The sequence below is a fragment of the Podarcis tiliguerta genome (assembly GCF_965153285.1).
Source record: "Podarcis tiliguerta genome assembly, chromosome: 1".
Taxonomy (NCBI): domain Eukaryota; kingdom Metazoa; phylum Chordata; class Lepidosauria; order Squamata; family Lacertidae; genus Podarcis; species Podarcis tiliguerta.
The window spans coordinates 92,753,310-92,778,437 of record NC_139534.1 but is presented as its reverse complement, the minus strand read 5'-3'; the positions used below and the strand labels follow the sequence as shown (position 1 = coordinate 92,778,437).

The 25,128-nt window shown below is 42.4% G+C and overlaps 1 protein-coding gene across 1 annotated transcript; it reads left to right on the top strand.

Annotated features, from left to right (window-relative positions):
• The first annotated feature begins 57 nt into the window (after nt 1–57).
• On the top strand, nt 58–24,167 carry RTF1 (RTF1 homolog, Paf1/RNA polymerase II complex component). The gene is made up of 18 exons (XM_083450324.1): nt 58–319; nt 8,527–8,637; nt 8,817–8,964; nt 10,483–10,684; nt 12,376–12,490; nt 13,180–13,291; nt 13,993–14,128; nt 14,629–14,806; nt 15,793–15,875; nt 16,344–16,431; nt 16,511–16,618; nt 17,811–17,888; nt 18,264–18,385; nt 18,669–18,726; nt 19,310–19,387; nt 20,111–20,206; nt 20,423–20,534; nt 21,538–24,167. Exons 1-18 carry the CDS (start codon nt 242–244, stop codon nt 21,642–21,644), a joined length of 2,010 nt encoding a protein of 669 aa, XP_083306450.1. The 5' UTR covers nt 58–241; the 3' UTR covers nt 21,645–24,167.
• Nucleotides 24,168–25,128: the final 961 nt, after the last annotated feature.

The window sequence follows — 25,128 nt, the reverse complement described above, 5'->3', positions numbered from 1 at the left end:
CCCGCCGCTCCTCGGCCCCGCCCCCATTCGGCGCCAGGCCCTTCGCCCCGCCCCGGAAGGCGGGGCGTCGCATGGCGCATGCTCGGTGCCCTTTGTGTCCCGGGCTCGCTAGCTGGCGGGCGAGCGGCTGGCTCGGCAAAGGCCCGGCCGCTCCGAGTGTTTCGCCGCTCGCGCCTGCGGGGCCCGCCGTGAGGAGCAGCAGTAGCAGCGGCAGTAGCAGCGGAGCGCCGTCAGCGCCGCCATGGTGAAGAAGCGGAAAGGCCGGGTCCTCGTTGACTCCGACACCGAGGACAGCGGCAGCGAGGAGAACCTGGACCAGGTGGGTGAGCCGAGCTGGGCCCAGGGCTTCTCTCTGCGCCCGCCGCCGGGCTCGCTCTCCGTGGGCGGCTGAGGGGAGCCTTCGGGTCTCCGTCCCTCAGCGTCTGCGGGTGCGTCGGCTTCGGCACCTCGGGGAGGGGCAGAGCGAGGCTGGCGTGTGGGGGGCGATGGCGGGAGGGCTCTGGGCACCAAACGTGGGTAAGGGGGGCGTGGAGCGGGTGGGTGCAAGGCTCCCTCGGAAGCAGGCAGTTCGCTGAGGTGCCCTGGAGGGGGAAATAATATCTTAAGGGGAAGGGGTTTTGTTGTTGTTGTTTTCCTCGTCAGTGACGGGACGCACCCCTCCGCCAGGTGATGGGATGGGCAGGCAACGATGCATCTTGCGCCTGTAGCTCGAGGGCGGCTAGTCTTTGGTCCCCCCGGTGTTGCTGAATTCCCGTCAACCCCAGCCAGCGGTCAGGGGCAGTGAGGGTTTTAGTCCAGCATCATCTGGACTAGCCATTGGCTAGCCACCCCCTACTATAGGTTGGGCTCCCACCTAAATAGGAGTCCTTTGAAACTCAATGGTGCTTGATGTTTTGAGGGATAGGGAATAGGTAGCCTGGTTTCTGGACCTTTTGCAACAAATCCGTCTTAGTTCGTGTTTCCTGTCACTGAGAAAAGGCTCCCCCTGCAATGTCCGAGGTTCCCAAAGTGAGTGGTTTAGTTCTGACATGCAGCCGGGCCGATGGGGAATTCTGCATAAGTTCTCTCTTAACTTTCCAAGCTTCACAGTCTTCTGTGTTTCATGTTCAGGCTTACACAGCAAGATCCCTTTTGCCAGATTCTCTCCTTTCTGTGTCTCTTATAATTTTACTAGTCCCCCCACCCCTCTTTGGATACTTCAGCTCTGCTAATAAACATAATATCCGTTTTCTCTGGCTTTTGGCAGGGTGCAATCATTTCTGCTTGGTTTAGAGTGCTGGGGTCTGTCTAGAGGTTTCTGGAACCTGAACATTTAATGTCTCTTTTCTATGTGTCTTGGTGTATGCAAAGTGCATGGATTGTGAAAAGCAAGCTCACCAATACAACTTCATTTCTTGGGCAGTAGTTTCAGCATCAGAGCTGAAAATTCCATTTTCTGTAAAAGGCAGAACAAAAATTGAACAGGGTACGGAAGAGGAGGACACACCCAGTCTTTTTGTTTCTATCTTCTATTAAGATAATAAATAAAAGGGGTGTTCTGTTGCTCTTGAGCCCCTGCTTGGAAAGATCCTTTCGTGACCCAACTCAGGTCAGAGCCATAGAATTAAACTTGCCGCTCAGAATATATTCTTTTGTCTTCCTTACGGCGTCCCAGAAGAACAGGGAATAGCAAATTATTCTAGACCTCCAATTCCCGCCACATGCAGGAAGATCAGAATATAGATGCTGAGGTTAATTGTGAAAGAAATTCAAGCAAAGATTTTCATGGCATTACTTAATCTCATGGAAACCTGACTGCATTTCCTAATCTCTGGAGCAGTGATGTTCATGTCTGCCTAGATCTAAAAAACCTGTTGATCATATCTCCTTTGGTACTTCAGACCAAAAGAGATGTAGCCATCACAATTTTGTTCTTGGAGGAGCGCAATAAAGGCTTCATCTGAAGGTTGCAACAAACATCAGTTTTTCTGATGCAGAAGTTGTCAGATAAGATTTTCACTTCCAAATGGGTGATCCTGTCAAGGAGATTGTTGCCTCTCATGCTCCTTGTCCAGCTACAGGCTTCCATTATTGCTCCCTTTGACTTAGTCTCATGCCTTATTTCACTCTTAGATGCAACAGTGGTTTCTCACTCTCGGCAGAATATGTGTATGGAGTTCCTCCTAGTCAGCCTCCATCGTCTGTCAGCCAGTTCTGTGTTCCAGTTGATCACCAATGGTTAAGGAAGTGACCATCATCCTTCAATATATGCATAAACATATATTGGCTGGGAAACCCAGCCCGATGGGCAGGGTATAAATAATAAAATTATTGTTATTATAAACAGCCCTGGCACTGAAACAATCAAGTTCTTTTATGGGTTCCAAGACTTAGGACAAAATCTATGGGTGTACTGTCATTTTGGTTGACTCAGAGACTTGTGGGCATTTCCAGCTTGCATGAACTCTGCTCAAGGTTCAGCCACTCAAGATACAAGTCCTAGTGTGAGTCCCATTCCATCCCAGAGAATAATAGTTCTCAGATCTCCTGGTTTATAGTTGGTTGGCATTGATTTGTCACAGGAGACAATGAAGGAGTGTATCTATGAGTGTGAAGTCAAACTGTTGGAGCATTACAACACTTGCTGTGACTATAGAGATCAATATGGGAGAGACATGTTTAATTGCAGCTGGGGCAGTTGAAGGCATCCAGTTGTGCTTCTCTCTGGTGTTTTTCCTCTCTGTGCTCCTCCCAGCGGTCATTCTTCCTCTGATCACTGCTGTGGATACACAAACTGACTGTCTGTCACCAGGCACTGCAGTCACCTGTGAGGGATTCCCATGTGGTGGGGTTGATGTTGCCAGTCTTCATGTCTTGGTTGCAGACATCTTTGTAATGCAGAGTTGGTCTGCCAATGGGCCTAGTGTTTGAAGCCAGCTCCTCATAGAACACATCCTTGGGGATCCTGCCATCTTCTATTCTGTAGACATGATCAAGCAAAAATAGGTGTCTGAGACAGCAGTGTGAACATGCTTGGAAGAACACATCTTTGAGACTGTCCTGCCATTTGATGCCCAAAATCTTCTTGATTGTGTTAAGGATCTCCTGTTCCAAGGTTCATCACACCATCCAAGCCTCTTGTGCCTCCAGTTGCACAACTGGTAGTTAAACAGCAACAGCTCTAAGACTTCAAATTTCTAGGTGGTGGGCTGGTTCGTACTGTCAAAGCCTTCTATCAGTCCTCCCTAAAAAATATGTAGGAGACACTATGGGTGTTCTGTAGGTGGTGCAAATGCTAATGGATCCAGCCCAACAATGCCTAGGTACTAGACCGTTTTCCATTCCAGAAACTACCACTACAGTGGTACCGGGTTACAGATGCTTCAGGTTACAGACGCTTCAGGTTATAGACTCCGCTAACCCAGAAATAGCATAATAACTGACAATAACAACAACACAGTTTAAAAGGCCATTGATTGGCTAAATAAACAAAGAGATGGGAAAAGAGGAAGGTCTTTACCTGGCACCTCAAAAATATGTAACAGAGACGCCAGGTAAGCCTCCCTGGGGAGAGCATTTCACAAGCCTGTTCTTGTGTTGCCGCCTTCCAGTCATCTCATGGAGGAGCCACACGAAGAAGAGCCTCAGATGATGAGCGCAGGGTCCGAATCAGTTCATATGACAAGAGACAGTCTTGAGGTATTGCCGTCCTGAGTTGTATAAGGCTTTATAGATCAAAACCAGCACTTTGAGGCAGATGAAGATGATGGATTTTGCAGAACTGGTGAAGCTGACAGGAAAAATCTGAAACCAGCATGATCAAGTATTCCAAAAGGACTGGAGTAAATTTATATGATATTTGAAAGATTATTGTAAGCAATTAACAGCACTAGCAGTGTTGTCTGAAGACTTGTAATGAGAAATTTTCTACCTTTCTATATTTATTTAAATTTCGAGTCATTTCGTATTGAGTACAATTAGAATTGGAAAATGTACAAACTGCAATGATATAAAGGTTAATTTTGATAGTCATGAGGCAGGAGGGAAGGAGGTCGATGGCTCTAAGAGCCAGGGTGGTAAAGTGGATAATAATGATGATATGAATGTATATAATTAAATGGAAAATAAGTAAAAATTATAGATATAGCACTTTGAATTGGGCCAGGAAACTAATTAGTAGTACAGTCGGGCAGGATCAGTGTAATATGCTCAAACTGTCTTGCCCCCGTGAGCAACCAAGCCACTGAATTCTGCACCAACTTAAGTTTCTGAACCATCTTTAGAGGCAGCTCCATGTATAGCACGTTGCAGTAATCTAATTTAGAGGTTACCAGAGCATAGATGACAAAAGTTAGGCTATCCCTGTCCAGATAGGGGTGCAGCTGGGCTACCAGCCAAAGCTGATGGAAGGCAACTGTGCAGAAGAGTTGTTCTTATATACAATTGTGCAGTTTCCCGCAGTGGTTTCATGTCCTTCTGAACATGTCTTTCTTTGTCTTCATTTCTGTTCTTGTTGGAGTACTCGTTTAAATGTTGTTGTTTTTTCTAGTGATAACTACCATGCTCAAACAGTTGATAGGGGCATTTAACTTCTTCTGATTTGGGCCTTGCCATCTACCACAAGAAGATTTACTTAACCCCTTTACTGCATTTTGACCAGAAGAGCACTTCACAGTAAGCCCAACTTTCCATTTTGGGCCATTAACAATTGGAGAATACAGTAGTACAGTGGTACCTTGGTAATCAAACGGCTTGGCTCCTGAACACATCTGCTTTGGTTTACAAATATTTTTCGGAAGCTGAATGTCTGATGTGGCTTCTGCAGCTTCCGACTGAGTGCAGGAAGCTCCTGCAGCCAATCAGAAGCCATGCCTTGGTTTTCAAACTGTTTCAGGAGTCGAACAGACTTCCAGAATGGATTAAGCTGGAGAACCAAGGTACCAGTGTATGAGTAGAGTGTTTACACCTTACATGATTACTGAAGCTGGGTGCTAAGCAATACTTCTGTTAAATTGCTTTATTCCCCCCCCCCCCCAAAAAAAGTGCGCCCTATGGGCCGGTGCGCCTTATAGGGCGAAAAATACGGTAACACTATGTAAAGCACTCATTCTTGAATTCATTGGAAATGTACCCTAGGTGTATACACTTAAGCTCTTTGCTTAAACCCAAATAGTTAATATTAGGATTATAGGTGGCTTAGGAAGCTGGAAAGGTAGAAATCAATGTACATTCTTAATGAAAATGTGGCTTTTATGGTACTGTAAATATTAATAGTCACCAGGTTTGCTGGTGAAGGTGTTGAGACACATAGTTTTTAATAGACATGTACATTTGGGTGCCTTGTGCCAATTTGTAAGCAAAACTGCACAGATGTTGTCTGTGTGTAATGATGTCATCTGATTAGCCATGGAAAGGAATAGCTGGTGGCAGTGGAGAGGAGGCAAAGATTAGATATCTGGAAGTAGGAGAGGAGAACCTAGTAGACTGAAAACTACTATTACTACTACTACTACTACTAATAATAATAATACAACCTTTTTTTTTGCATAGAGACTGATTTTGAACCTGATACATGTGAGCAGATTTTCCATCAATTACTCCTTCCTTGAAAAACTGTGTCCCTGAAAAACTGTTCCAGAGGGTTGGAGCATCTCCCCTTCCTCTTCTCCTTTGGAATTGTCTGGTGGTTCTCAGTCCCTTCCATAAATAGAAGGAGCCCTTTTATTTATAGAAGGACTGTTGTGGATCCAATATACTGATTTTAACATCTCTATGAACCTGTAACTGGTGAGGAAACATTTGATATGGTTATTAAAGAAAACCCCAGAATTTGATGAGAAAGATCAAACACCCAGTAAATATTGCTTGATTTTGGTAATCAACATTTCTGGGCTTATTCATCTGTTTTTCTGTATAGGCAGTACTGCTTTTTAGCAGTGCTTAAGCATTTTTGCTGTCCAGTGACTGCTAATTTGTGCACCAAGCCCTACATGGAATTAAGCATATAGTTTGGGTGCTTTTTATTCTAATTTAAATAGCAATTGTGGGGGGGTGTGGATTGGAGTTGTAGTGGGGAGGGGGGTATATTTTTCAACATATTCCTGTGGTACAATCCTGCTGAAAATCTCCCTTCTCTGGCTGCTGTTTACATCTGGTGGGAAGCTGCCATTGGCATCAATATGTAGTCTGACAGCTGTTACTTTGAAAACAACAGCATGCAACACCATGTGCTTCTGATTTTCTTTCAGGGGAAAGGGAGATATTTTATTTATTCATTGAGAAGCTCTCTTCTCCATGCCAAAATTATCACTGTGCTGTTTATGTTTGGGAAAATGTGTATGCAAATAAAGGATTGTGATGTTAACCTTCCAAGTGCTTAATTAATATAAGCCAATGTATCAGATTTTGAGGTTAGTTTCTGCTTGTAGCTTAAATCTAGCATTTAAAAGAGAAATTATGATTTTACTACCAAGTGCTAGAACTTTGTGGGTAACAATGAAACTTCAATATTACCTCACTTCTATAGTTTCTTGGAAACTGTGGGTCTTTCTAAACTATCACAGTACAGTAGACCAATATTAGCCAGAAGAAAATGTGAAGCATCTTTCCTTAGCAGGGGAAATGTCAAATCCTTATGAAGGATTTTCTTTCTTGCATATTAGTACAGTCTTACTAAGACAGTGGTCCAGTTAAGATATTTTGCTACCTGGTTTTTCAGACCATGGTTTAGCAATTGGGAGCGCACCACAGCACTGCAGACCTATTTGCCCATTCCCACCTACATTCTTCCTCCCTCGCACCCTCCGTAAGTGTTTACAATGGTTTGCCCAGAATAATTTGTTTGAGAGCAATTAATGGTTAATGGTGATTGTAGTTCAGAGGTCACAGAAAACTCTTAAGTTATCACTAACCAGGAAAGGGAGGGGGGACAATCAAGCCTGCAGGGGAGTTCTGATCACCAAACAAAGTTTGATTATCACATAGCATGACATCTGAACCAAGCCTTTTTGATAATTGAAACACATCTTTTAGGTAGCAGGTTCTACTGAAAATTCAGTGTATGTTTTTCACTTCCTGTTGTTTTTTTTATAATAGCAAACTCAATGATACTTAGAAATCCATCTTCCCTGTAGTGTGCCTTGTTCAGTGGAGTGCTCTCAGTGGTTGAAATTGGGATGGCTAGAAGGTTTACTTTACACCTCTGGCCTCCTGTGCCAGCCACTGGCCTAGTTAGCATGTCACACTAAGCCACACCACAGCTTAGTGGCGGGCCTTGGAGCAGATTGCAGCTGCTTTGCTTTCCTCTGGCTGAATTAAATTGCGATTTGGCATAGCATGTTGTCAGGTCAGGCATACTTTTTTCTCTCTCTCCCCAAAAAACCCTATCAACTATCAATTAACCACAGGACAGCTCATGGTTAGCCTGGAGAGAGCTAAACCATGGGTTTGCATGACACGCTAAACCAAACCAGGGCTTAGCTCAGCATAGCGTCAGAATGACCAGGAAGGAGCAAAGCTGCCTGTCTCATCTCCTAGAGCCCAAACACCTATGTGAAGTAGGCCATTGGGATATGTAGAATTCTGTAGAGATCTGTATAGCTGCTTGACTGTTGAAGTTACATGTATCAAGCCCTCCCATGTAGTAAGTTGGTACTTAGGGGAGCACTCCAATAAGCAAATGTTCTAATGTGACTCGTAGGTGTGCTTTAAAATGTCTAAGGCAGGGTGGTCCAACACACTGCCTGAGGACTGAATGTGGCCCCTTTTTAGGTAGCCCTTGGCAACATTTTATGCCCCCCCCCAGCCCTTGCACTGCCTTTCCAAAGCCAGGTAAGCTGGGTTTTGGGAAAGAAGTATGAGGACTGTGACAGGGTCCTAGAGTCCTCCTTTCCAAAGCCTTGTTAGCACTTTCCCAGCTTTGGAAAGGGCTCTAGGACCCTGCCACATCCTTGCACTTCCTTCCCAAAGCCTGGCACCCCCATGACAAGGCTGAGTGTGGTCTGCGGGTTCCGTGTCAAAGTATTCTAGTAGCCCACTTGGTATGAAGTTGGACCACCCTGGTCTAAGGACTTGGATTCATGTGTAATATATTTTGTAATTGGTCCACCTGTTTGCATTTATTATATTGGCTTTTTATGTATTAAAAGTGGACAGCAACAATTCTGTCAAATTGAAAGTCAAATGCATACACTTAAATTCGCCAAATAACCCAGAGCCACAAATGGAGCACAGCATGATTCTTTAAAACTTTTCTGAAATAACATTTTTACACATTTCCTAGAAGTTTGTACGGTCGGGCACCTGTGGACTTTACTTAGGAAGGAGTTCAGAGGAGCTGGGTTGCAAAAGAGAAAGCCCTTCTTGTATGCATGCGAAGTTTGTTTTTTAATGGTTTGTACAGCGGATTACACCATGTGATAACACTGGTACTTTAAGGGACAGCATATTTGAAGAGTTGATGGAGAAGTGTTATGGTGAAAATTGTGTCTCTAATAGGGCTAGAGTCTTTTCATTTTAAAGGTAACAGTATATTTATTCTCCTACCAGGAGCTTTTATCACTTGCCAAACGGAAACGTGGTGACTCCGAGGAAAAAGAAGCACCTGCTAGTAAGCCTACAGCATCTTCAGATTCTGAGACTTCAGACAGCGATGTAGAGGTAAGCTTTTCTACAAGAATAAGTGGATTGCATCAAATCAGTGTGGATTCTGCAATATATATCAGTATTATAATCTGGGCTTCTCTTGTAGTTTGTCCTATCTCCTGTAAAATTAATTTGATTGTTTGGGAAAGCCTCAGCCTTGCCACATGAGTCTCTTCATTTCTCCTGCGATACAGTGGACAGTCGGAGGTTCTAAAAACAAGAAGAAAGTGAAAACTGGGAAAGCAGAGAAAAAAGGAGCCATGAAGAAACAGATGAACAAAGCAGCCTCATCAGGCAGTTCTGATAAAGAAAGCTCAGCAGAGAGCTCAGCACCTGAAGAGGGTAAGAGGATGCACCATGTCAGTAATGTGGGTGGTTTTCCGTAGGCACTCATTTTCTGTTGGGCTTAGATTGTTTTTCCAGGCCAGATTATTTTTATATTTGCAGTAGGCTATGCTGAAGTACTAAATGCATATGTAAATCACTGGTGTGCTTGTTTAATGTTTCCTATCACTCTAGATATTTAGATGTAAAGGGCAAGAAAGGGACAATGGTTTAAGCCTTCCGTAAAAAGATACGTGTAATTTTATTTTCCTGGTCTGTTCTAGTCATTTCTTCCTCCCTCTACAAATCTAGTGTGGGGTTCATCTAATGAAGGCATAGGCAAACTCGGCCTTCCAGATGTTTTGGGACTGCAACTCCCATCATCACTGGCCACTGGTCCTGTTAGCTAGGGATGGTGGGAGTTGTAGTCCCAAAAGAAGAGGAGGAGGAGGAGGAGTTTGGATTTGATATCCTGCTTTATCACTACCCGAAGGAGTCGCAAAGCGGCTAACAATCTCCTTTCCCTTCCTCCCTCACAACAAACACTCTGTGAGGTGAGTGTGGCTGAGAGACTTCAGAGAAGTGTGACTAGCCCAAGGTCACCCAGCAGCTTCATGTGGAGGAGCAGAGACGTGAACCCAGTTCACCAGATTACGAGTCTACCGCTCTTAACCACTACACCACACTGGCTCTGGAGGGTTGAGTTTGCCTATGCCTGATCTTATGAGTCTCATTAGCGGAAGCCCTGTGCAAATATTGGGAGAACCTCCAGAACAGTGTGCAGAGGGGGGCAATATTAAATTCCTCCTCTAGTGTCTTGGACCATTCTTGTGATTGTCTGAGCTATATGCTAATAGTATTCAGCTGCTTGCTATTGTGTATGAGGCTGCTCCTTTATTCTTTGCACTGGAGGTGAGAAATCTGTGGTCCTTCAGGTCTTGTTGGACTCCCATCAGCCTCAAATAGCATGATTAATGGTAAGAGTTGACAAGTTTTTCTTTCCCTTAAGGAATGTGTTTCATTTACCATTGCTGTAGCCTGCTTTGAACCCTTGGAGTAAAACGAATAATACATCTGAATGTGGCTTTGGTATTCTCAGTATTGTAATCTTTCTGACATTCTTAGACCTTTGGGCTGTACCTGTACTTTTTGCCTAAAAGTAACTTTCTTTTACAATCCTGCAACTCCATCCTATGCAGAGGCCCACATACTCTATTAATTTTACTTTATTAAGGAATAACAAAAGATATAATAATGTGTATGTATTTTCTCCTGCCATAGTCAAGGTTTGTTAGTGATACTTTCTACTTTCTCACAGGCATGTGTGTATTTTAGTGCTACCAGTGTACATGGCATGCTCCAAAGTAGTAAAGGAAAAGGCAGGTACCTGCCTGAGGAGCTTAGAATACAACGTTAGATGGTGATGGGGAGAAGGGGAAGCAATAGTAACAAGGAATGTATGCAAGCAAACGACCTTGGTCTATCTGGAGTTCTGCAGTTGACTCAGCAGAGTGGATTCTTTCTGTTTTGTTTCAGGTGAAGTATCTGACTCTGAAAGCAATAGCTCTTGTTCCAGCTCAGACTCTGATTCATCTTCAGAAGATGAGTTCACTGATGGCTATGGGGAGGACCTCATGGGTGATGAAGAGGACAGAGCCCGGCTAGAACAGATGACAGAAAAGGAGAGGGAGCAGGAGTTGTTTAATCGGATAGAGAAGAGGGAGGTTCTAAAGAGGAGGTGAGGTTTATGATTAAAGGCTAACTTAAATAACAATTTCAGTGCCCTCTACATATGCAACTCACACCCTCATGTCCATAATTCTAGTAAGCTTGCTAGTTTTCATTTTGGTCAATGTCTACTTGTGCTCAGTATTGGTAGGATACCTGCATATCATTTCCCAGCTGGTTTGATTTAAAAAAAAAAAGATAGAAATGAGTTAATGCAGATTACAAAATTACCCTTTGCAGGGTGCAAGAAATTGTCAGAATGTGTTGTTTTTGTTTCCTACCTATATTGACGGCTGAATGAATAGACTTTATTTGCGTAGCCGACAGGCCATAGCATCAAAGGACAAACACCAACAAGAATACATTACAAATATGGTTACCATAAAATCTTGTGACCTATTAAAACCCTAGATAAATTGATAATCTCAGTACTTAAAACTTGACAGAGGTAATAAAATAATAATAATAAAACATAATGATAATAATCAATATAGGGTTCCTACCTATATTAGATATAGATACACACTACACACGCATATACATATAAAAACACAAACAAATAGTGTCATACCACCAGATCTCCAACCTACTGAAAATTAAATACAGGAAGATGATAGAAAAAATTACACTTCCCTCAATAAAAGTGCTTTTCAATTCTATTTCAAATAATTATATTTAAATGCATTTAGAGAGAATCTGCTTTTGCTAGGAAAAGTAGAAAACGAATTCTACCTGTTTCAGGCCCAACTTCTGACTCTCGAACTGCTAGGAAAAATCAAATAGTCATTTTCTGTAGTTTGCACAGCATAAGTCCTGCACAGCATAGGTCCCGCCAGGTTGTTCTTACAGTCTAGTATGGAACCGAACAGCATGGAGAGTTTCAGTTGCAGCATGGGATGCAAATCATTTGCAGAATTTCATTTGCAGCTGTTCGGATTTCAGTTTCAAGCAAAATCCTGGTCAGATAAAGCTTGCAATTTCTAGGCATAACCAAGCAACTTTTGTTCTCTCCATTCTAAATCTGACTGCAGGACTGAGCTTCTCATGTATACAGTTCAAATTCAGTAGGTTCAGAACATAACTTGGTTGTTAGTTTGGTGGATGGCTCTGTACATCTATCTGAACCCTTCCCACTGTCCTAGAGTAGTCATGCTTTAAAGTGATCAATCCCATCAACTCAAACACTTAGGCTCATCTGCCAGCTTCTAGTACTGGTATTTTGCTTTGAAACTGAGCAACAAGTCACCTGATTTTGCCAGTAATTTGCCTAGTCTGTAACAGTAATGGGTGGACTTGTTTTTCACCCACCTTTAGTGTAACTATTATTACAGTCTATTCCTGCTTATAATTCTCTTGCTTTAGAGCAGGGTTGGGAAGCCACTATTCAGATTCATCCCATAACTGGAGCTGGGAGAGAGAAGTGGTGATGCTAAAAAAAAAGTTTGTTGAAAGAGACAAAAGATATGTCCCTCTGCATCCAGCTCCTGCCTCACCCACTTTTGGGCTTTAGTAACTGCCATCTCTAGCCCCACTCACCCCCCAATCTATGCTACTGTCCCCCAGGAAATGGGATTGTTGGCATACAAAAATGGCTTCCCATCCCTTTTTCATCTATTATAATATTTCATCCTCCCTTGACTTCTAATGATGTGTGAAAGCGACTGCAGGTTCTTACTCATTTTCCCCTTGTTTTGAGCCCAGGTTTGAAATAAAAAAGAAATTAAAGACAGCAAAAAAGAAAGAAAAGAAAGAGAAAAAGAAGAAGCAAGAAGAAGAGCAGGAGAAGAAAAAACTCACCCAGATCCAGGAATCCCAGGTAAGAACAGAGCAAGCTCACTTTACCAGGTGATGACAAATGCCTAAAACCAGGTGTTTGTGGTGTGAAATTACTCAGATGTTTGTGATGTGAAATCACTTAGATTCCAGTTCATCATGGACCTTCATCCTAACCAAACCAGATTAAATAATGGTCTCAATGAAAACTGAACAGGAGCAATGTATTTTTGTCTTGTCTTCCATTATTCTTTATATAGGTAGCAGTCCTTTGGTAAACCATTTCTAGGAAGTATCTGTGTTGTAATGTAGCAAAAAGAAGACTCTTACGGCACTATAAAGGCTAACAGATTTATAATCAATAAATCTGAGGTGCCACTGGACTCCATTTTTGGAAAATCATGTAATCACTTTCTGTTATGCCAATGTGACCAATAACAGAGCTACAGTAGCTTTTCTGCACTTCTGGATGACATATTCGCATGCAGAAATGGTCTGTTTTTATGCCCTCTTCTTCAGATAAGTTAATGAAGTGGTGCAGTTATAAAACCTTTTTTAGAATAAATTCCAGGCCAGCTTTAAATGGTCATTACAAACCAAATTTTGCAAATAATCCAAACACTTCAAAACATTGTAAAGAGAAGTGATGTGGATGAAAGTGTATGTAAGTGTAGTTATTTTGGGGCATGAGGTCTAAGTAGCTATTATAAAGGTTGCTGTGTGTTTCCATAGGTAATGTCACACAATAAAGAGCGACGGTCAAAGCGAGATGAAAAATTGGATAAGAAATCCCAAGCCATGGAAGAACTGAAAGCAGAAAGGGAGAAAAGGAAGAACAGAACAGGTTAGTTCAAAAGCCCATGAAAAGGATCAATTGTGGAGTACATTTCCAGTTAAAGAATGTGGGTGCTCCTTGATGCCCAGGGACTACACCCTTTACAGAGCCTTGATTTCGTTTAACTAACTGTGGAGGGAGGCACAGTTCATTGCTACCACATTCCCACAAATTTCCTGATTACTTTTTATTGTTGCTTTGAACAGCAGTATGTCCTAATAACAGCTCCTTAATAGTGTCTCGTCAGAAGGTGCACAGATGGCAATATATCTACCATTTGTGCTCTGGTATCCACCAGAGTTCAGAGTGTGAACACATTTTACTAATTCAGAATTCATATAAAGAGCCATGCAAATTGCCAGTGCACATAAACTAATTTTTGTATTATTGTGTTGAAGAGCTTCCCATGTAAATCTAACATGTAATTTATTTCTAAGGTTTATATCCAAGATACATAATGAAGTAAGATGTGGTAGATGAATAGCAATCTCCTTTACTCAAATGCAGTAATCAGTAAAGCTTAATTTGAGCCAAAAAGAATTCAGCCATGCTTAGCCCTGGAACTCAGCTTGGAAGAAAAAAAATGTGAATACAGCTAAGAGCATGGGCTCCCTTGAGGCAATACCTGTTTAGAGCCTTACTTATTTTAACTAAAGGAGTCTGGTCGAGGAAACTGAACAGAAGAGAATTATGTCATTTTCCCTTTTTAGCTGAGTTGCTTTTAAAGAAGCAGCCATTAAAAACGAGTGAAGTTTACTCAGATGATGAAGAGGAAGAAGAAGACGATAAATCTAGTGAGAAAACTGATCGTTCATCCAGATCTTCATCTTCGGATGAGGAGGAAGAGTAAGTACTGAAGTTCTGCTTGAGGGCAGTGAATAAAGCTGTATACCTTTCATAGTATTCTGTGTGGGCTATGCTTGTTTTCATCTTATGAGAGAGGCAGTGTGCTGTAGTAGGACTGGGGAAGCCCACTTTCGATATTTAAGGAACACTGGGTAACCTTTGGCCATTCACTACCTGTCAGCCCAATCTGCCTCACAAGATCGTTGTGGGGATCAAATGGAAGACAGGAGAACCATTTGCACCACCTTGAACCCTTTAGCGTACAGGTGAGATAACTGGCTTTCACTTGCTTGCTTTCCCAATAATAAACTCCCCCCGTCCATTTTTAAAGAACCAGTTAAAATACTTTACTGCAAGGGCTTTGCTGAAGTTTTGTTTAAAGTGAAGGGTTCCACCACTATAAAAATAAAAATTGAGAACCACTGTGTTAATGTGTGGATTTTGTTACGTGACTGTGGCACTCTCATTCTGTTTGAATATTTCCTCCTGTGTCATGCTAGGAAAGAAGAAATCCCTCCTAAATCACAGCCAGTGTCCTTGCCTGAAGAACTGAATCGGGTTCGATTATCTCGACACAAACTAGAGCGATGGTGTCACATGCCTTTCTTTGCCAAGACGGTCACTGGCTGCTTTGTGCGCATCGGCATAGGAAACCACAATAGCAAACCAGTTTACAGAGTGAGTATATCCTTGATCAAACCCAATTCCTGTTGACACCAGAAGCAGCAGGACACTGTACAAATATATGGTGACGGGAAAGCGGGTAATTACACAACAACACAATATTAGTTATGAAGCCCTTTTACTTATCCCACCTTGCTGTCCTCTTTTTCTTAATAAATACCAAGATCTATAGAATCCCTTGTTTAACCAGTGGAACGGACAACACAACAGAATGCATTCCCTGCTGCAGCTCTCTGTGCACCCCAGAATCTGTTTAAAAAGGTTGGAAGACCCTCCGGAGCAGATGAGGGGAGGTACCAAGGGAGTACAGCAGTGAGAAGAGGAAGGGGAATTTCTCTTGTAGAACTAGAAGTCCACTGTTGTGAAATTAGCTGCCACCTGTTATGTTGGGTCCAAATTTAACCATCCGCCAACAGAAGGTTTTTGAATCCGCAGAGGAATGCAGCTGATAACAATGAAAATGAGTATTATTGCATACCCCTGGTGCTCTGGAGCATCCTCTGACCTGCTGAGGGAAAGGGGATTTAGCAAAAGTCCTCATCTCCGTTTCATTGCTGGGAGAATCTTCTGAGCAGAACTTCTAAGGCAGCCTTTCTCAACCTGTGGGTCCCCAGATGTTGTTGAACTACAACTCCCATCACCCCTAGCTAGCAAGGCCAGAGCTCAGGGGTGATGGGAGTTGTAGTCCAACAACTCCCGGGGACCCACAGGTTGAGAACCGCTGTTCTAAGGGAATACGCGCACCACTGGGAACAATTCTCGATCCAAGCCATTGCAATTTAAATGTTACCATTATACTTTGTTTATGAGATAAGGCCTTATTGCTTCAGAAACAAAGAACACCATTACAGATGTGCCAGTAGGCATGGCATTTTGTTCCAGCTCCATCTAGACGCTCCTTCTTAAGTCTGCCTCCTCTTGACTCCTTTCCCCCTCCATGGAAGTACTCATCCTTTTTCACTTTATCTTTATTTATATAGGTGGCAGAAATAACAGGTGTTGTAGAAACTGCAAAGGTTTATCAGCTTGGAGGTACCAGGACAAACAAAGGGTTGCAGTTAAGGTAAGACCTGCTCCATCATTTTGAGAGCGTGGTATATCCTTCTTTCCCCTGTGCTCTTTGAAATACTTCTCCAGAGGCTTCAGGGACCCTCAAAGAGTGTGGGAGGTGGCTTGAGGAGCAAAAGGGAAATCTATGAAAATTGCTTCCTCCATCAGGACCTTCTCCTTGATTTCAGGCCTTCCCAATATTTTCCTTAGAGATATGAAAAAAATGGAGCGTCCAAACAAATATTTGAGTGAAGCTGAGTGAATGTATGCTATGTTATTCCTACTAACATTTCCCCCTTCACCGTTTCCAGCAAATTTATAATGTGTCTTCCTGTAGCAAAGTTAGAGTTAGCGTAACATAGTCACTATACAGAGGTATACTTAGTAGCCAGGTATAAATGCACTTTATATCTGTCTCCTGCTGCCCTGCCCTTGGGAAGGTGCTGTGGAATGATGGCTCCTTTTTTCCTTCTCTGTGTAGGCATGGCAGTGACCAGCGTGTGTTCCGCTTAGAATTTGTCTCCAATCAAGAATTCACAGAGAGCGAGTTCATGAAGTGGAAGGAAGCTGTAAGTATTTCCATTTTTCCAAACAGGAGTGTTGAATGGTGAATGAAGTACTCTGACACTTATTTCTCTTAACATCTAGATGTTTTCTGCCGGGATGCAGCTACCAACACTAGATGAGATAAACAAGAAGGACATGTCTATCAAAGAAGCCCTCAACTATAAATTCAATGACCAGGACATTGAGGAGGTAAATGAAGAAAATGTACTTTTGAGCTGAACCCATACAATTGAAGGTTCACAATGGAAAGGTAGGTGAGCTCCTAGATGTTCTCAGGTGCCAGATTCTAGTTCTGTAAAGATAAGATGGGTTAGACTTCCTGTTCGTGTTGGGAAAGACATCGTATTGGAAAAGACTGTTTATATTGGGAATGGGAAACCTGTGGCCACCCAGATTTTGTTGGACTCACATCAGCCCAAAGCAGCAGCACCAGTGGTCAGGGATGATGAGAGTTGTAGCCCAAAAATGTCTGGAGGTCTATGGATTCCCTATCTCTGGTTCTTATCCTATTTTAGTGTTGTTGGCATATCACAGTTACTCTACTTACTTCAGATTTGCAAAAGTTAGATCACAGCAGAAGTAGGACTTGTATTCTATTGTGAGTAAGGCACTAAAGACTAGGTTTGTAAGGGAGGAGGAGAGATGGGTTGTTGTTTTTTAGCATCTGCCCACAGGAGAAATTAGCTGGGCTCTGCAGTACTTACCGTATTTTTTGCTCTATAAGACACACTTTTTCCCTCCTAAAAAGTAAGGGGAAATGTGTGTGCATCTTATGGAGCAAATGCAGGCTGCGCAGCTATCCCAGAAGCCAGAACAGCGAGAGCGATCATTGTGCAGCGCTCCCTCTTGCTGTTCTAGTGTCTGGCTTAGCCCCGTGCAGCCTCTTCTGGGCAGGGGGAGCCTTCATCCCGCTGCCCTGAAGAGGCTGCACGCGGCTAAGCCAGAAGCTAGAACAGTGAGAAGGGAGTGCCACACAGTGATCCCTCTTGCTGTTCTGGCTTCTGGGATTCAGAATTTTTTTTTCTTGTTTTCCTCCTCCAAAAACTAGGTGCGTCTTCTAGAGCGAAAAATATGGTGCCACCCGTAATCATGTAACAACAAAGATAGACTGCAGTTACTCTTGATAGATTATTGTCGGCTAGTGGACATGCAGCCAGTGTGTTAACATGATGGAATAAATTTTAAAATGCTTCTTTACTGTTCTTGTACCATGTAAATGCAGGCTAGGAACAAAAATTTCAGCAGGCCACAAAGTGAGTGATGTAGGACCTTAGCCTGGCTTGTCAGTGCTTGAACAGAGCGAGCCAGAGCAGCTTTTTCATAACTAACCATCAGTTAGCCCACCTTTCATAATGTCCCCCCCCCCCTTGTGCATTTGTAGATTGTAAAAGAGAAAGAAAGGTTCCGGAAAGCACCACCAAACTACGCCATGAAGAAAACACAGCTACTAAAAGAAAAGGTAAAATATGGTGACACTGGGAAATGGCCCCCAAAATAATTTCTGTCAAGATTAAGGCTGCCTTTTTCAATATATATTTCAGTAATATTGCTTAACTTGTTTCCCGAGGGGGGGAAACCAGTATCCCCTTTATTGCTGAGAATCCTTTGTAAAGATTGACACAACTTGTTCAAATTTGATAAGTGCACTAACTGTTGCTTCTCTTGCCTTGAGTCAGATCCCTGTTGATCCTGAAGTATAATATGTTATTAAGAAAGAAAGAAAGCACATAACCAGTTGAACTAACAACATAATAACCTCATGGTTTTTAATCAATTCACATAGCTGATGCTACAACAGCGGTTCATTCCTAACAAATAATTATTTTTATTAAAGGCCATGGCAGAAGACATGGGAGATCAGGACAGAGCAAAACAGATTCAAGACCAGCTTAATGAGTTAGAGGAGAGAGCAGAGGCCTTGGATCGCCAGCGAACGAAAAATATTTCAGCTATCAGGTTGGTACCTAATATTTAATAATAGACAAGGGAACAGAAAACCAGCAGTACTGCTTTTGTGACCATTATTGGTCACTGCTGTTATTTCAGAGTGATCTTGTTAATTTTCCATCTGGACAGAATCCACCACTTTTCAGGGTTCAGAATTTATCTCTCATTTCAAAAAGAAATAGAAAATGACTTCTAGAAAAATAGCTTGTTGAGACCCTGAATTTCAGAGTTCCTTTCTAATACATGAGGTAAGTGAAATACATACACCTTTTCTTTTTCTTTCGTTTTGCAGTTACATCAATCAGAGGAATAGAGAATGGAACATTGTGGAATCTGAAAAGGCTCTAGTGGTGAGTGATGTTGATAGTGCAAAGAAGGCAAAATATATTGTCATGGGAAAGGTGGCTCTCTGAACTCTGCTGCTTTTTACGACAACGTATAATTTTCTGGACAGCCTTACTATATTGCCATTTAGTATCAAGCAATAACATGCAACTATACTTGAGTGGCACTGTTGTGATAAAGTAACTTAAAGCCTGCCTGCTGAAAAGGTCCAGTCCATTTATCAAAGCAGGAGCATGAGAAAAATAGCATTTGCTGGAGGCTGACTTTCCCTGTCTGGAATGATGAAAGGGCTACAGCGACCATTGGCTTTTAATGCCACTATATAACTGTGGTTTGAAACTGTCTCAACCAGGAAAGCTTTATGATTTTTAAGAGCCTAGGGTAGGGGAAAACCTATTGATAGAAGACAAGGGAAATGTTTAGCACTCTAGTTTGTAGTCACACCCTCCATAGGCATGTTTTCTCACCCTTCCTAATCCTGTCGTGCATATGTGCGCATATATGGTAAATGAGGAAGAAAATGATTTTCCCAAAATACTCACTTGGGACTCCTACATATGGAAGGTGTCTTCATATTTCTCTCTGCAGGCTGAAAGCCACAGTATGAAAAACCAACAGATGGATCCCTTTACTCGGCGGCAGTGTAAGCCCACAATAGTCTCCAACGTAAGTAAAATGCAGAGATTTGACAGCAATCGGGAGCAGAGCAAGCTATTCACATATTGGGGGGGGGGGTGTATGGAGAGAGAGAGAGAGAGAGAGAGAGAGAGAGAGAGAGAGAGAGAGAGAATCTAGATGCGGCAACATAAGGTGTGGATCACTGAAAATGTATCTAGAAGAAGGCAGCACTATAGTCTATTGCCCACTGCACAGGAGAACAGTATATTCATTTCCTGTTTCAGCAGAGTGCTGTATTGGTGTGCAAATCCCATTTTTATAGCTGAAGCAGAGTATTTCTGTCATGCATGGAAAATCACTGAAACCATTTGGAAAGATAGTGTATATGTTTCTAACTATACGTTTATTGAGTTGTGGGATATGGGTATACGGGATATATTAAGGGTTGGGATTCAGCTTAATGAGTCCTCTCAGTGGAAGCCCCGCTCAGAGACTTCCACTTGTACAATGGGGTTTCCCCCTCCCTCTGTGCACACCCTACCCCCTGAAATTGGTTTTGGGAGGTTGGGGAAACCCCCCATAACAGTGTTGAGGAATGAGGTTTGTTCCATTCCATTCCACAAGCTAAAATGCTTGTGCTGATTAGAAGAGTATTACCTTTAATTCCTCCCTTTATATACATACTTGTTTCTGTATGAAGAGAGAAATGTTCACCTATAAATGGTCAAGTCCATTGTTCAACCTGACATTAAATTTCTTCCTTTGTCACAGTCTAGAGATCCTGCTGTCCAAGCTGCTATTCTTGCCCAACTTAATGCAAAATACGGATCAGGTGTATTGCCAGATGCTCCAAAGGACATGAGCAAGGCAAGTTCCCTCAACTTTTTGCTGTTGCATATGCTTCTGTCATGTAATCCTTACCTTTGGAATTGCCACCATGTGAAATAGTCACATTTTAAGCCTCAAGCTGCGTCTAAGAATAGAATGGGGTCTACAATGGAACCTTTCAGACACTATAGCCAATAAAGCATGGTTGGGTAACCTTCTGTGTTACTTGATATTAAAAGATGTCTCTTGTTTCAGAGTCAGGGAAAAGACAAAGATATGAATTCAAAAACTGCCAGTGACCTCTCAGAGGATCTCTTCAAAGTGCATGATTTTGATGTGAAGATTGATCTCCAGGTTCCCAGCTCAGGTAGGTTGTGCCTGTCCCTCAGGGAATGAAAGGTAAAGGTGGTAGAAAAGGAAAAGAGTTTTAGGTGCCACCTTGCAAAAAAAAAATAAAAAATAGCCGGGTGGTTTTTAAAAAATCCAAAGCATGCGAATGGAAAATACAGTGGTGCCTCGCAAGACGAAAAGAATCCGTTCCGCGAGTCTTTTCGTCTTGCGGTTTTTTCGTCTTGCGAAGCAAGCCCATTGACGGATTAGCGCTATTAGCGCTATTGGCACTTTAAGGGCTAAAAACGGCTTTTTAAGGCTTTAAGGGATTAGCGGTTTTGCTGCTAAAATGCTTTTAGCAGCTTAGCGATTCAGAAAAAGGGGTTTTGGAGCAAAAAAAACCTCAAAATTTTTCATCAATTTTCGTCTTGAGAAGCAAGCCCATAGGGAAATTCGTCCTGCGAAGCGCCTCTGCAGACGGAAAACCCTTTCGTCTTGCGGGTTTTCCGTCTTGCGAGGCATTCGTCTTGCGGGGCACCACTGTACACAAATTTTGTGCATCCCGGTAGAAACTACGAGCAGCCATACCTTTGAAAAAGTGAACTTCTTTTAGTAGAGCTGTTCTTTTTCTGGTTAATGTAGCTTAAAGAACCATAAACTTCAAAAAGTGCAGCTTCTATTTAGACTGAGGAGCTGGTTTAAAATTGAGAGAAGCCACCATTGGTTTGGTGTCACCACTGCCCTCATAGATCCTGCTGGATTTACTGCTTTTCTTTGCCACTGCATCTGAGGAGGGGTCTGCTGTACTATAGGAACTGGAGGTTTCTTAGGTCTGTCTTCTGCTCAGTGTCTCGGGGGCAGGCAGAACTCTTTTTTTTTTTTTTTACTTACATTACACTGCTGGCACCACATTAATAATCATGGCTATCCTCTGCATAAAGCTTGCAGAATTAATGCGCTCCCTTGAGCCTGATTGTTTGAAGAGAGCCATGCAGCTTGCTGAGTTACACACCTAGTATGTGTGCCTTATTTCCCAACAGAGTCCAAAACACTGGCTATCACCTCCAAGGCTCCCCCAGCAAAAGATGGCGCCCCCCGGCGATCACTGAACCTGGAGGACTACAAGAAAAGGCGGGGGCTTATTTGAGCAAACCCCACTCTCTGCTGCTTCTGATCCTGCATGCTACATGATATCCCGCCCTTTATTTTCTTCCCTCCCTCTTCAGTTTGCCCTTCGGGGTTGGAGCAGCAACAGAGCTGGGAAGAGACTCTTTAAAATTGCCAGCCATCTGTAATATAAATCATTGACTCTTTACTGTATAGACCTCCATTTCTTGCCCTTTTCTGCCACCCACAAATATGGATCCATGCTATTTTTAGTTTTGTTTTGTTTGTTAATACAGCTATTTGGAGTTGGCTGTATGTATTCAGTGTTAACCTGGAGTCTGGATTTCTGCAGGAATCTGTTGGTGGCAGAAGCAGTGTTAGCACTTGGCTGTCTCAACCACCACAAGCAAGGAAAATTAAACCGTGGCACAAGACCTCTTGTGAAGGTCGCCTGCACTTTTTTCCTCGTCTTCTCTCCCCTTTCTCCTAGCTGTGGAGAAGGGTATATTTTACGAACTGGTTTAGGTTGAAAGTGTACATTTTTGTGGGGGGTGGGTGGGTTGTGTGAATTTTTTCCAGATAGTTTTTTTAAAAATCGATTTTCACCTGCAGTAAATTTGTATCTGTCATGGTTCTTTAAATCTGTCTTGAATTTTTACCAGCTATATTTGAGCATCCAAAACAGCAGGGGCAATTTAATAAATGTGATTTTATTTTATTATTTTATTATTTTTTACAAACAGGGAGCCTGGCTGACAATAGCTGTGTAACTTCACACTGTTCCTTCACACAGACTTAGAAAAACCCCTTCCCTCATCTTCCCCCCAGTCACTGTCTTTGTAAAGCAGTAGTACATATGCCCTTGACTTTCCTGCTACAGGTAGGTGGGGCAGTTTTATTGTTCCTGGCTGCTACTCTTCCCCACCCACCCCAAAAATCCCACAACAAACCATGTAACCTTTCGATCTTTCATTTTGCACCCTTACCAAATTGCCTTTTATAGCCAGAATTATTATTTTTTCATTTGCCTCCCGATTTTATTTTATTTTATATTTTAATCTTGTTCTGCAGAATGGAAAGCGTACAGTAAAAAATTGAAAATATAAGAGGGCAGTTAATTTGACCTATATGTAACTGGTACAACGTGTGCAGCTGAACTCCAGCACAAGGATTGTATGTATGGAATGTCTGAATAGGAAAAAGATGACTGCTTGATAATCACTCAGGTGTAAAGATCGAAGTGTAAATAAATGACATTTTATCAAAGAGCTCTTCAAAATGAACTACCATGGATTATACTGAACTAAGACTGTGCATACATTGATGAACGTTAGTGATCTGTCGGATCATGCCAGTGCCAGTGCTGGGAAAGTGCCCGAAATAAGGATACTTTCCTGAAGCTGGATTAAAAGGAGAAATCCAAACACACATGAAGCATTCTTAAGCAGGCCCAGAAAATGTTTGCTCACATCAGAATAGAAGTTTGAGTCTTGTGGCTGTGATCTGGGGAATCCTTATTGATGCTTTAATCTATTTCTTCTTTGATTCCTTATTTAAGATTAGGGAGACACACACCTGTGTAAAACCTGATGAAATGAAGAGGAGGAACACACAGTCCTCCTCCCGAAGTGGTTCTCGTCAAGTTGTGTAAACTTAGTGACTTTATTTACTACATAGTCCATAGCTTCACAGACTATTGTGTAAATATGTAATCATTCTGTTTTTCTGCCTTTTTTCTAGCTACTTTTCTCAAGCGCTTGTGGACTCTTTTATTGACATACATGCTTCTAACTTTTTTTTTTAAAGTGGATTTCTAGAATCTGCCAATGTTTGGGGAGCCATCATGATATGCTATGTAGATATGCATCTCTATCACTCGGATTTCTTTGTCAGCAGCTTTATCCGTAGTAGCCAGTCTCCCTGATACCAACATTTCTGATATAGAGAGATAGTTAGTCCAAAACTCTTTAACAGAGTCCTGATTGCCCACCAATATTTGCAAAGCTATGGCATAGGAGCAAGGAAAGAGCCGGCAAATGTTAAACTAATGTTCTTATGATCCCTCCTAATTATCATGGCAGTCTGCAGCCGAAATGCACTTCCTGACGTTGGGCTTCATAATCAGAGTACGGAAGGCCTCCCTAAGTTGTAAATAATGCATCAGTTTATCCTTTCCAATTGGGTTACAGGAGTTGATCAAATAAAACACTGTGGAACTTTTAGGACACAAGTGAATGAGGTCGCCATCCTCATGTATCCCCTCCTTACCAAACTTAGAAGAGGTTCTCCTTTCACACAGGTAATGGACGATTCCTTGTCACCTTGTGTTTTTTTCACTTGAGAATAATGCATTGAGGGAGTAATATTTTTTCTGGGATAGCTATGGAACTAATTGTGTATGAAGGTGTAATGTTTTCTCCTCTTTTAAGTGCATGTGACAGTGAGTGGCGACAACACAGGCTCATTGGGAGGGATGGGTTTATTTGCTTTAATTCATTGTCTCGGCAGCATTCGTTACAAATGTATAGACTTCTATAAATAAACTTTGGTTGGTTTTAATAAAGCTGCTCTTGTTTCATCCTTTGCTGTAAGGTGCTCGGCAGACCTCGAGCAACACAACTCAGGAGTCCAGACTATTCGTCATATAGTTACCGCAAAGCTTTTCAAATCCACTTTGAGCTTTGTCTCCGGTTGAGTATAAAGAAATCATTGTACTACTTCTGAGGTTATTTTGACAGAGAGCAGTTAAGATTAGATGGAAAGGCTTGCTTGGAGTTCTGCTCTGTTTCAGAAGCACAAACAGATGCAATGCCTATTGAAGGAAGGCCAAGATTAAAATGTAGTTAAAGTAAATCCCTGGATGCGCCTTACATTTTCCTCTGAATTCTGGCCTTGTAAGCTGTGGTGTTCATTCATTCATTTAAAAAAATGTATCTTGTAAAAATCTTTCAGGATTGCTAATGGTTCACTTGTCACAGCCATGGTCAGAAGCAAACTGGCTTACCACAAACAAGCATGCTGTGGCATGCCAGTGTGTAGACACAAGTTGTAGAGAACAGCTAAGGCAAGTCCCTTACAACCACATGATAAAAAAATATCAATGCAACAAGTAAAACAAGTTAAATTCAAAGTCCTAGTAAAGCAGCAGCAGCATTATACTGGGCCTGTGAAAAATAGGCATATTAGTGACGCTCTCTACTGCAGCTTCTCATGTTGTTGTTTAGTCGTTCAGTCGTGTCCGACTCTTCGTGACCCCCTGGACCAGAGCACGCCAGGCACTCCTGTCTTCCACTGCCTCCCGCAGTTTGGTCAGGTTCATGTTTGTAGCTTCGAGAACACTGTCTAACCATCTCATCCTCTGTCGTCCCCTTCTCCTTGTGCCCTCCATCTTTCCCAACATCAGGGTCTTTTCCAGTGAGTCTTTTCTTCTCATGAGGTGGCCAAAGTATTGGAGCCTCAGCTTCTCATACCACACTTCAAATGGGATTATTGTCATATAGAGGCTTTCAGCAGCAGCCTTGGTA